We start from the raw sequence: 12,689 nt of genomic DNA on the forward strand, positions 1-12,689 counted from the left end.
CAATTCCAACCCATGGAAAGCAAATCTGGAGATGGCTTTGTGGACAGGGGGAATGTCATGCTGGAACAGGTTTGATCTCCTAGTTTAAGAGAGGGAACATTTGCCATTGACATTTATGGCATTTAAGAAACGTTAGGTGAGGGTTAAGTGCCTTTCTCAGGGGCCCAGAATTGGCAGCTTAGTGGTTCTGGGATTTGAACCCATAACCTTCTGATCCAAAGTCCAATACTTGAACCAATGAGCTACAATTGTCCAATTGTGTGCCTCCAACGTTGTGGTAACAGTTTGAAGAAGAACCACATATGGTTGGAAAAATCAGGTCCTTGTAAGCAGGTAGGATTGAACATTGTGAGCTGGGAATTGAAGAAACCAGCCTGAGGAACGGGTGGATTTGTCGCTTTGTGGCTAATTTGCATGTGAGAAAATCTCAGCGAGGCCGCGAGCTCTTTAACTCTTCAGGAAAATGGTGTTGTTTCTCGGCTCTCTGAATCAGCTTCCTCCTGTGAAGGTAATTGGGTTTGAGCCCGTGTGTGTAAAGTCCAGCTGAGCACCGCTGATCTATGCTTCCTCTTTTCCTTTATCTTTTCCCTAATGGAGAATCGCTTGTGTCGCTTTGCAGATTGCGGCACGAGGTGTCGCATCACGCCGGTGATTCCTGCTCTCTAATCAGGCCACAGTGGTCATGCAATGTGAATGAGGTAAACTTGTGCCCTCCCCCACCCCCCCATGCCCAGTTTATTCCCATTCACAACGTAGTTCCTGTTTTATCTCCCTTTTCCTGGTTCCCAATAGAGGAATAAATCGTTGAAAAGAAGCCGTCGGTGAGATGTTTCAGTATTTTCATTTCTGGGTTTGTTCAGTATTTTTCTTTATAATTGTCACGTGACTACTTGCTCGGCCTTCACACGCAGGCTTTTACAGCTGAAAGAAACTTTTTTTTCTTCAAAAATAGCCTCATGCCTGGAGTATAAACTAGATTTTGTTCTACTTCTTCCCGTCTTCTTTCTCGATCTCGTGGCTGCAACTTTAAAAATAGGCGCTCCAGCTAATGCTGAAGACGGGTGACAAAAAAAAAAAAAAAAAAAAAAACGTGGAGCAGCGTTTTTAGGGTCGGCTTTGACAAACGAGGCAGCTGAGTTTTGAGGCGCTGGGGAAGAGTTGTGCAAGTTGTGCAGTTAGGTAGTTAGGTCAGCAATCTCAGGGGGTTCGAGCCCTATGCATTATTGTTACAGTGGTGACGGTAATGGCCTTAAAACAGCTCCATTATGAAAAGATACAGAGATACAACAGGAAAGGGAAAGAAAGATCGAAAATGGGAGAGGAAGTCTGAGTGGAAGAGAGAAATGGAGAAGGAGTCTGAGGAGGAGTGGGAGAAGGATTCTAGAGAGAGGGAGGATGTCTGACCAGAAGCTGGAGAGAGAGAGAGAGAGAGAGAGAGGGGGTGGGGTGGGGGGTCTGGAGGAGCTGGAGGGGCTCTAGACAGAGAGGGAGTATGAGGAGGAATGAGAGAAGGAGTGGGAGAGGAGTCTGAATGGGAATAGTAGAAGGAGTCAGAAAAAAGAGGAAGAGGGAGTCTAAGGGAGGAGATGGAGAGGAGTCTGAATGAAAATGGAAGAGGGATCAAGAGGGAGAGGTAGTCTGAGTGAAAAGGGAGTCTGAGGAGGAAATGGAAGAAATGGAGCAGAAGGAGGAAAGGAGCACGAGAGGGAGTTTGAACAGGAGAGGGAGTGGAAATGGAAGCAGGAAAAGGAGAGAAAGTGGGAGAAAGTTTCTGAGTGGGAACAGGAAAGGGAATCTGACAGGAAAGAAAAAGGGACAGGAAGTCAGATAGAAAGGAACCAGGAGAGGGAGCAGGAAAAAGAAAAAGAGAGGGAGTTGAAAAGGGGGGTTGTTACATGAGAGGACTTGGGAGAAGGAGTTAAACCAGGAACAGGAGAGAGAGCAGACAGAAGAGTTGGAATAAAAGAGAGTGTGGGAGAGGGAGCAGGAGTGGCAGAAGGATAGAATCAGAGTAGACTGAGAGAAAGAATGAATTGAGGAAATAACAGATCAATGTGTATGCATCTGGCAGGAGTCGTGACAGCGCTCTCTCTCTCTCTCTCTCTCTCTCTCTCTCTCTCTCTCTCTCTCTCTGTTTTTAGATGATGTTGGGTGGACGAGTCACTGAAGTAACCTTGAGAGCCTCAGCAATGCTGAAATCATTTCACTCATTGAGCTTTTCTCTAATAAATATTTCCCTTTCAACATCATCCTATTCAACAACGACAAGCAGAACAGCCTCTTTCTGATCCTGATTCTCCTCCTCCCCCTTACTCTTTTCCTCCTCCTGACCTCCTCCTCTTCTCCCTACCTCTCCTCCTCCCTCTTACTCTTTTCCTCCTCCTCCTAATCCTTCTTCTCCTCCCCTATCTCTCTTACTTCTCCTGATCCCCATTTTGCCCTACCTCTTTTCCCCCTGTTCCTCCTCCTCCTGATTATCCTCCTCCCCTAACCTCTCTTTCTCCTCCTGAATCATGGTCTGCTCCTGAACCTCCTCCTGTTCCTCTTGTTTCTGATCTTGAATGTCTACTTGCTACTGTACACCTCATTTCCTGTGTGTTAGGATTTACCTTCTCATCTTCTACAAGGCCATAAGACAAAATGAACAGAAAGAAAGGAAGGAAAGTAAGAAGAAAAAAAGGAAGTAAGAAGTTAACACCATAATGAATGAAGAATTTGAAGAAAGGTGAAAGTAAGAAAAAAGCAGTTACTATAGAAACGTGTTACAAGGAAGACATTTGATTGGCCGCTCAATCAGACCAATCAGACTGGAGAACTGTGCAGCGGTGTGGAATAATAGAAATAAAAGTGAATGACCCTGGGATTAGTGATGATGTTGAGAGTCTCAGACTCGACCCTGACTGCATACACACACACACACACACACACACACACACACACACACACACACACACACTTGTGCACACACACAGTTTATCACAGAAATGAACAGAGAAAACAGAGGCCGAATAAAATAACTTTATGATGACTTTTACTTGAAATGTGACGAGTGACCTTGAAATGTTTTCTGTTTGTATTACTTAGAACACACACACACACACACACACACACACACACACACACACACACACACACATACACACACACACACACACACATACACACACACACACACACACACACACACACACACACACACACACACACACACACACACACACACACACACACACACACACACACACACACACACACACACACACACACACACACAGGCAGGTTATCATTCTATCCACTTTTCCTTCAAATCTTGTCATATTTTTCTCGCTTTATCGTTTCTTTCTTTCTTTCTTTCTTTCTTTCTTTCTTTCTTTCTTTCTTTCTTTCTTTCTTTCTTTCTTTCTTTTTCCTTTCTTTCTTTCTTTCTTTCTTTCATCCCTTCTTTTTACCTGTTTCTTTCACACAACTCTCAACTGCTCAGTCTGCCATGCATATACGCTTGTTTTACGCATATACTGTATGTGTGTGTGCGATTTGTGAGTGTGAGATTTGTGAGTGTGAGATTTGTGTGTGTGTGTGTGTGTGTGTGTGTGTGTGTGTGTGTGTGTGTGTAAGCGAGTGGTCTGTAGAACATTGCTGTAGATAACGGCCCCCCCGATGGAGGAGCTGCAGTAAAACACACGGCACTGATTTACAGCAGGATCCATTGCTTTACTCTCAGTACTTAAATAACAATGGAGTCCACACTGAAGCACACTGACTGACACTGAGCTTCCATCAGCAGCGTCGATTAGCAAACAGCGCTGCGTTTCCTCCAGCTAATTTACAGCCTTTAGCAGAAACTGCTGCAGAGGATTAGCAGTTTGAATAGAAACGCTAAAAACACCCAGTTAAACCCACGCTCATGCTCAGTGTGAACGGCTTTATTACGGCTCATAACTCCATCCCTTCACAATCATATGAACTAAAGTGTACTGAGAGTCCATCCAGTTACTTTGTCATTCATTCATTCATTCATTCATTTACACTTTTGTTTATTTATTGATTCATCAATTCATTCATACATTCAGACAGTCAGTTGGTAATTCAGTCCTTCATTCAGTTAATCATTCAGTCATCCTGTTAGTGGGTCATTCATGCTGTTATTTATTCATTTATTCATATATTCACTCATTCATTTAGTCAGTCAGTTATCTAGTTTCATTCTGTCTGCCATTCATTCATTCTTCTATCTGCCACTCTGTCATTTAGTCATCTAGTTAGTCTTCAATTCAGTCAATCATTCATTCATTCATTCATTCATTCATTCATTCATTCATTCATTCATCCAGGCAGGAATCCAGTTTTTTTATTTATTTATTTATTTATTTATTTATTTATTTATTTATTTATTATTTATTCACACATTGAGGCAGTCAGTGAGACAGTTGGTCATTCATTCATTTTGATTGCTATTTAATCAAACACCCTGTTATTTGGTCATTCATTCATTCATTCATTCATCCGTTCATTTGCTTAGACACTCAGTTATACTGTTGGTTCGTCATTCATTTGTTCATTAACTCATTAATTTGGTTAGTCAGTTATCTAGTTACTCTGTAATTAATTCATTCTGTCTGCCATTCATTCATTCATTCAGTCATTTATTCATTTGTTTGTTAGTTCATTCAGTCCTTCTCCTATTTAATCATTCATTTATTCATTTATTCAGGCAGGCAGCCATTTAATTACTTATTCACTTATTCATGTATTTATTCACACATTGAGACAGTCAGTTAATTGGTCATACATTCATTCAGATTGCCATTCATTCATTCAGCCTATTATTCATTCATTCATTCATTCATTCATTCATTCATTCAGGTAGTCACTCAGATATTCTGTTAGTTGGTCATTCATTATTTTAATTCATTCAATAACTCGTTCATTTATTTAGTTAGTTATCTAGTTGGTCTGTGAATCATTTATTCTGTCTTTAATTGATTCATTCAGTCCATCTGTCACTTTGTCATATAGTCATCAGTCTTCCATTCATTCATTCATTCATTCATTCATTTCCGCAGGCAGGCAGCCATCCTGTTACTCATTCATTTATTTATTCACACATGTAAACAGTCAGCTATCCATTTAGATGGTCATTCATTCATTCATTCAGTCTGATCAGTCAGTTATATGATGGTGTGATGGCGGCTCTACCAGTCCTGACTGCTACTTAAACCCTGGGAGTAAAGTAACAGCGTACAGAAGAACGTGTTCAGCAGAGTGGAATTTCGCAGTGGTGCATCATCACTCCTCTCAGTAATGTCTCAGTATGCACCAAAACATTCCTCAATCACTCCGATCAGCGTGAAGCCAAACACAAAGGCTTCCTTTCTGTTTTTTAGCGATTACTTTCAGCCTTGGGGTTTACAAACCACTCCACCAGGAGCAATTAACCAGAAAAAATTGATATCTCAGATCTCCGAGTAACGACGGCGAGACAGCGACTGACAAACAGCTCTCTCTTATCTCTGCTTTCTGAGGTGGAGAGTGTTATTACCTGGGAAATCGACTCACAATGAGGTGATTAAAAAACTCTCACTTTACAGAAGAGAGAAAGAGAGGAGACAGAGGAGAAAGGGAGATGCTCAGGAGGAGGTGAGGTTACTGTCAGGAAGTGGATGATGAAACCCACAATCTGCTCCTTGAAGAGATATTCCTTTGAGATCTCACACATGTAAACGAGTTTTCTTCTTTCTCATTATTGGGAATGTATTTTATTCATTTCCAAAATTCTGTTCCTCCAGCGGCACGAGCTGATCTGGTGGTTCTGTGTGAAACCAGGGTTCAGTCCCCATCTGTTAAATCCACCAGGCTTACAGAGGAAACATCTGCTCCTCCGGTGCTGATCAAGTCCAAAATAATAGCCATTTCAGTCTTTATCCTCACAAAAGAGCTTTTCAGCACAACAAATGCGGGCTGATGGAGATGATTTCCACACAGGTCTGCAGCTGCACGATGCTAACTGCCTTCTATTAGCGCACATTCATCTTTAACAACATCAGCGTTTTCACGTTTTGCTGCTTTAATGCGTTTGTGAAACCAAAACTGGTGCTTGGTAGGAGTTTTAGCTTTGTGAAGACACTTGTGAATTAAATAAATCTAGCCAGGTTCCTCACATGGGCTTCAGAAGGACTATTTCACTGATGATACTTATCCCTGGTACAGAGAGCTAAGTGTGAGTGTCTCATTAGCCTGAGAGTTCTCCATTGAGAGGCTAACAGATAAAAGTTGTGATAGCCACTTTATTTTATAAAAGGAAACTATACTAATTATAAACTGCAACAGGAAATATTTTATACTGCAACAGGAATTTTTCTTTAGTAAAACAGGCTACTTTTAACTAAAAGTTTGCAACTGGAACTATGCTGCAATGTGAACCGCTAACGCATAGGGAACTACTTTTTACTCCAACTGGCATCAGGAACTATTTTATTTTGCAACAGGAACTACTTAATGCTGAGACAAGAGCCACTTTTCACTTCGACCTGCAACAGGAACTACTTTAAGCTGCGGCATGAACTTTTTTCTGTACCCAGAACCACTTTTTACTTCAACCTACAGCAGGAAGACAACATGAACTAACTTTTAGTAAAACAGGAATACCTTTTTATTGTAACAAGAACTGAACATGGACTACTTTTTAGTACGACGGAAAATACTTTTAACAACAAGCGGTGGACGAATTACAGAGAGCATGTAGTTAAAGTAGAGATTCACTCGGTAAAATACGACTTCAGTAAAAGTAAAAGTGTCCCTTAAACTTTCACTTAAGTTCTGAAGGATTTGCCAGCACTCTGATCTATTAACAGAATGATATTAATGAATAAAAACACTGATTATCATTAAAGTGATCACGAGCCCCAAACCACCTTTTCAACTACTTAAATAAATGATGTAAATAAACACGTGTGTTGTGGTGAGTTCGAGTCTGGAGTTTCTTCATCATTTCTTCCTCTTGTTTTCTTTTATATAAACTACTCTTTTACAGCAGCTACTTTACACTTCAACAAGAACGATCAGTTTTTGACACCTGCAACAAAAACTAATTTAGAGTGTGAGAGATTCATTCAGCCATTATGGGTGTTAGTAAAGTTGGGGACTGATGTAGGTGAGGTGAGGAGGCCTGGGGTGCGGTCAGCAATCAAGTTCACGTCAAGTGAAGGGAAAATTTCATGCTACTGCATCGAAAGACTGTGTTTCTCCAACTTTGTGAATGTGTGGCTAGAAAAGGCGGTTGTCCCAATACTTTTTGTCCACAGTGTGTATTTATAGAAAGCACCACATTTGCTTGTAAAACGATCTGCTGTGCTGAACTCCTCTTTATTCTCATTAAGTGCTTTTCATCTCGCCGAGCTTTCAGGACGCCTTTTTATAAGATTTAGATTCATTTAATTGTGGTATTTTGCTGGGAAACAATAAAGCGAGTGTGCGGAGTGTGTGGAGTGTGTAAATAAAAGTGTTCCCACACACAGGAGGAGGAAATGGAGAGGAATGATGGCTCCTCTGAGATTACGTTCTGTATTACTGACTACAATAAAACTCACAGAGAGGTGCAGCAGTGTGAATAAATAAATACACCCCAGTCGTGTTTTTCTCTCTCTCACACACACACACACACACACACACACACACACACACACACACACACAGGGCGGGTCAGGTGTAACTGTAAGCGTGTTGTTATATTCGACTGGTATAAACGTCACCAGGCTTTGGGGGAACATGTGCATGAATGCGTTTGATCGGCTCTTGTCGATCGTTCTCCTGACGCAGGAATCTCTGAACGGAACATTAGGAAATTAAAATCGATTCCGAGCTTCAGCTTCCTGTTCAGCACAACGAACAAACGTTCCTCTGCACTGAACACAGAATTATACGAGTCAGATAAAACACAAGCGTCTGCATATTTATAAATAATAGTCTGTGATCCGGAGTAACAGTGTAGATTTATTCACTGAGAGACTCAAAGCACTTTCGTACGTCGCTCTGGACACGGACGTCTGCTAAATGCCCCGAATGTACATGTAAATATACACCGAGAAGTTTCTCGTCTTTCATCAGCACTCAGCTCTGCGATCTGTCCATCTTTTAATCTTTTTCAACAATGAACACAAGACTTTTATTTTATTCTTTTACTCCGATATATTGAAATATTTTACACCACAGACTGTTTTACTCATACAAGGAGAGAAGGAAAGAAAGAAAGAAAGAAAGAAAGAAAGAAAGAAAGAAAGAAAGAAAGAAAGAAAGAAAGAAGAGGGAGAAAGGAAGAGAGGGAGGAGGGAGGGAGGAGGAGGAAGGAAAGGAAAGGAAAGGAAAGGAAAGGAAAGGAAAGGAAAGGAAAGGAAAGGAAAGGAAAGGAAAGGAAGAAGGCAAGAGATAGCAGAGAGGAAAAGAATTGCCCAAGTAAAATAACATACAAAAAGAAAGAATTTAACAAAATGAGAGAAGAAAGAAGACACAAGGAAGGAAGGAAGGAAGGAAGGAAGGAAGGAAGGAAGGAAGGAAATAAAGAGGGAAGGAAATATCCTAAATAAGGCTGAATATAAAAAAAATTAAGAAAGAAAGTAAATGAGAAGTCAAATTTTTTTTAATAAATAAATAAATGCATCTGAATGTCACACAGAATCTGATGTTGTAATGAAGAAACGTGTGTGTTTCTATTTTATGCAAATGGAATTCAGCACCATTCGAATTCTAATGAGGTCAAAGTTCGAATGCCTTCGAATGCATTAGACGCGTCTGACGTCTTTCCGCCAGTAAACACGCTGTAGTGCCACGTAATGTAGAGACCAGAATCTGAAACCTAAGAAAAGTCTTCAGGTTCCACACGATCCTATTTTTACTAGCGGAACATTTAAACATATTTAATAATGTATAGCGTGTAACCTGAGAAACAAATTTAAAGTACACAGCTATATTCTGGGACGATTCACATTTGTTTTGAGGGAAACATGCAGCAAGTGCGCTGGATTGTGTACACAAACGTGTACGGTTTCGCCCTTATTCATTTACTGACGCGCAAATAACGGTGAAGCTCCGTAACTCCGACAGGTGCTGCTGTGGACTTGTTGTACATAAGCAAAAATAATAGGTTTTGTACATGTTTGTGTAATTTTTAGTATGTGTATTTATGCATTGGTCCATAAAAGTGTAGAGTTAGTGGGCGGAGTCAATGCAAATAGATGAATTTTTGATCTACAGTGATTTACTGCAGTCTCAAAGGTAAATGTATGCAAATGAAGTATTCGGTTAGCAGAAGCCCAACGATATTAACAGACACTTCCACTGTGATAAGGACAAACTAACGAGCTAATCAACAAGCTACATGTAGACATAATCCGATAAGTAAAGTTTTTTATTGTTTACACTAGCAAATACCCCTCCACGGGTAAAAACCAAGAAACGCTCACTCACCTTATCTGCCATGATCATGGACGATCCGCCGTGAATCCCCAGGATGGGTATCAACGTCTGCGAGGAAATAAAATCCAAAATCTGGGCGATGGCTTCCTGGTCGGTGCCGTCGCCGAACACCACGCCGTGGATCTTTGTCCCGGACATGAGGTCGCACACATGAGTGATGATGCTCTTCGGGTCCGTTTCGTTGACCAGCAGCGTGACCACGTTGACGTCGATCGGGTCGTCCTTGCTCCACAGGGCTCGGATGTCCCGGTCCGAGATGTAACGTGTTCGCCCAGGATCACGGCAATGTTCAGAATGGGAACCTTCTCGGCGGTGTACGCTACGCCCACCAGGGTGAGGAGAGCCGGGAGCGTCAGGAGTGCCAAGCCGGAGAACCACATGGTTTTTGACTTTATTCCCTGTTGGCACAAAAAAAAAAACATTTATTGCATTTATTACTAGAAACATTATATGAAGGCTTCAATCTTTCTACAGAAATGTTGTCATGGACTGATCTAAATTGCCCATTTTCACTTGCTTAGTTCTCTGAAGATCTGAGAACATCTATGACTTGAACATTAACCCAGGTTCTTCTTACTTAGCCCTGGGTTCTGTATTGTGTATTGGGTTCCTTCACATTATTGCTCTATATATTTTCTTCCGAATATCTCAAACCTGTCAGGAGTTTTACATGTAGCCCTCAGAACAAGGTACACTCCAAGAAGCACAGGGTTCTTCACAGGTTCTTTAGGCATCTATTTTGATAAATGGATAATTACGAGTCATACTTGATTAAAAAAACAGTTTTCAAAAGTTCAAACAGAAGTTTTCGACATCCTAAAGATTTCCAAACGTTTTTGAAGATAAGAACCCTTAATTATCCAAAGAACCCTTGAGGAACACTTGAAGAACCTGCTCACCTGGAGCATCTCTGTTTAAATTATTTCTTAATGTGGCAATTCATTCTTAATCATTTTAATGGCTCTTCCAGGTGATTTTGTCTCATGCGGGTGTGTCCTATTTTAAGTCGACTGCTGGTTGCCATGGTTTCACATTTGGCACCAGGTTAGAAATATAGCTGTTCATCCACACAAGCTAGCTACAATACATCAGTGCTGTTCATTTTTGAGGAAATTAAACACTTTTTGGTGTTTGATATCAGAATAATGACTTATTTAGTGCAGAATGTGCTACTTAATATTCTTCTCATGAGAGAAATGTACGACTTTCAGTCAAACAATAACTCGAGCATGTTTTAGCGTCCTGCATCTGTTTAAGAGAACATCACGTCCATCAGACCCGTGCTGTTAGTGATTTCTTTTTCCACGCACACCTGCAGATTGATTTACTGTAATGCAGCATGCGAATACTTCAGAGTTCAAGTTCGAGCAAAACAAAATGTGGCGCAGCAAGAAAAAGAATGCAGCGAAACATTTCCATGTTCAGAGAGTCTCGTTTTGGAAAGCAGGGCAACGAGGAGGCTGGTGATGAGCATGTGATGAAGATGTCGTCTGACACCGAGGCTGAGCAGCAAGCAGAGCAGAAGAGCGGAGTGCTGACATCATCACACCATGAGCGCACTTAGTGAAACGAGCCTCCTGAACATCCTGGACGTGGCCTACACGTGTAAGCGAGGTACAGTGTAGATCATACGCTTCAGAGAGAGGTGCGCTATCTGATCCGATGCAGAGTTTTAGGAGGACATGTTGAGAACATTACAGATTTTGACACCTTTTATCTCCTGTTCTCCTTAACATTTACATCAAACATACATAAAATACAACTACCTAATCATCTTGAGATTAAAATCCTAAAGAAGTCCTACAGAGCAAAATTGTTCATTCTCTCTGGGTGGGAGGGGCATCTTTTCTCTCCCCTGTCAATCACAGTAACACTAGCCAATCCTGGCCATTTATGAGGTTATGTATGCAGAAGAAGGAACCCTTTTTCCTCCGAGTTTGTTACAGTAAATAGAAAACGCAATGAAAGACCATGAATAGCTCAGACGAGAGACCGAGATTAAACCATGGAAAGTGATTTAGAGGTGTATACATGTGTTTAGATATAAATACAAATACTAAAACTGTTTATTCAAGGGTCATGATGACTGTAAAAGTCTTAATATGGATATAGTTGTGGAAACTTTTTTGTTAATGTATAGATGTGTTTAACTGTGTATTAAGAAAAGTGTAAATATGTATAAAATAATATAGATGTATATAGATGTGTATAGAGGTGAGTATAGATGTATATAGGTGTGTATAAATGTGTATAGAGGTGTATAGATGTGTATAGAGGTGTATAGGTGTGTATAGAGGTGAGTATAGAAGTATATAGAGGTGTATAGGTGTGTATAGATGTGTGTGGGTGTATAGATGTGTATAGAGGTGTATAGGTGTGTATAGATGTGTAGGTGTATAGATGTGTATAGAGGTGTATAGGTGTGTATAGATGTGTGTAGGTGTATAGATGTATATAGAGGTGTATAGGTGTATAGATGTGTGTAGGTGTATAGATGTGTATAGAGGTGTATAGGTGTGTACAGATGTGAGTATAGAGGTGTATAGATGTGTATAGAGGTGTATAGATGTGTATAGGTGTGTATAGATGTGAGTATAGAGGTGTATAGATGTGTATAGAGGTGTATAGATGTGTGTATAGAGGTGTATAGGTGTGTATAGAGGTGTATAGGTGTGTATAGATGTGAGTATAGAGGTGTATAGGTATGTATAGAGGTGTATAGATGTGTATAGAGGTGTATAATGTATATAGGGGTGTATAGGTGTGTGTATAGATGTGTGTAGATGTGTATAGAGGTGTATAGATGTGAGTATAGAGGTGTATAGATGTGTATAGAGGTGTATAGATGTGAGTATAGAGGTGTATAGATGTGTATAGAGGTGTATAGATGTGAGTATAGAGGTGTATAGATGTGTATAGAGGTGTATAGGTGTGTATAGATGTGAGTATAGAGGTATATAGGTATGTATAGAGGTGTATAGATGTGTATAGAGGTGTATAGGTGTGTATAGATGTGAGTATAAAGGTGTATAGGTATGTATAGAGGTGTATAGATGTGTATAGATGTGAGTATAGAGGTGTATAGGTATGTATAGAGGTGTATAGATGTGTATAGAGGTGTATAGGTGTGTATAGATGTGAGTATAGAGGTGTATAGGTATGTATAGAGGTGTATAGATGTGTATAGAGGTGTATAATGTATATAGGGGTGTATAGAGGTG

At 40.5% G+C, this 12,689-nt stretch overlaps 1 protein-coding gene across 1 annotated transcript in view; it reads right to left on the reverse strand.

The window, feature by feature from the left end:
• Positions 1 to 12,689, reverse strand: part of grin2aa (glutamate receptor, ionotropic, N-methyl D-aspartate 2A, a) — a 104,885-nt gene that overhangs the window by 86,386 nt on the left and 5,810 nt on the right. Inside the window, 2 exon segments of the mRNA XM_046866752.1 lie at positions 9,460 to 9,737; positions 9,740 to 9,866. Of these exon segments, the coding sequence (XP_046722708.1) occupies positions 9,460 to 9,737; positions 9,740 to 9,848 (387 nt within the window). The 5' untranslated portion in view covers positions 9,849 to 9,866.

The sequence above is a fragment of the Silurus meridionalis genome, chromosome 14 (assembly GCF_014805685.1).
Source record: "Silurus meridionalis isolate SWU-2019-XX chromosome 14, ASM1480568v1, whole genome shotgun sequence".
Taxonomy (NCBI): Eukaryota; Metazoa; Chordata; class Actinopteri; order Siluriformes; family Siluridae; genus Silurus; species Silurus meridionalis.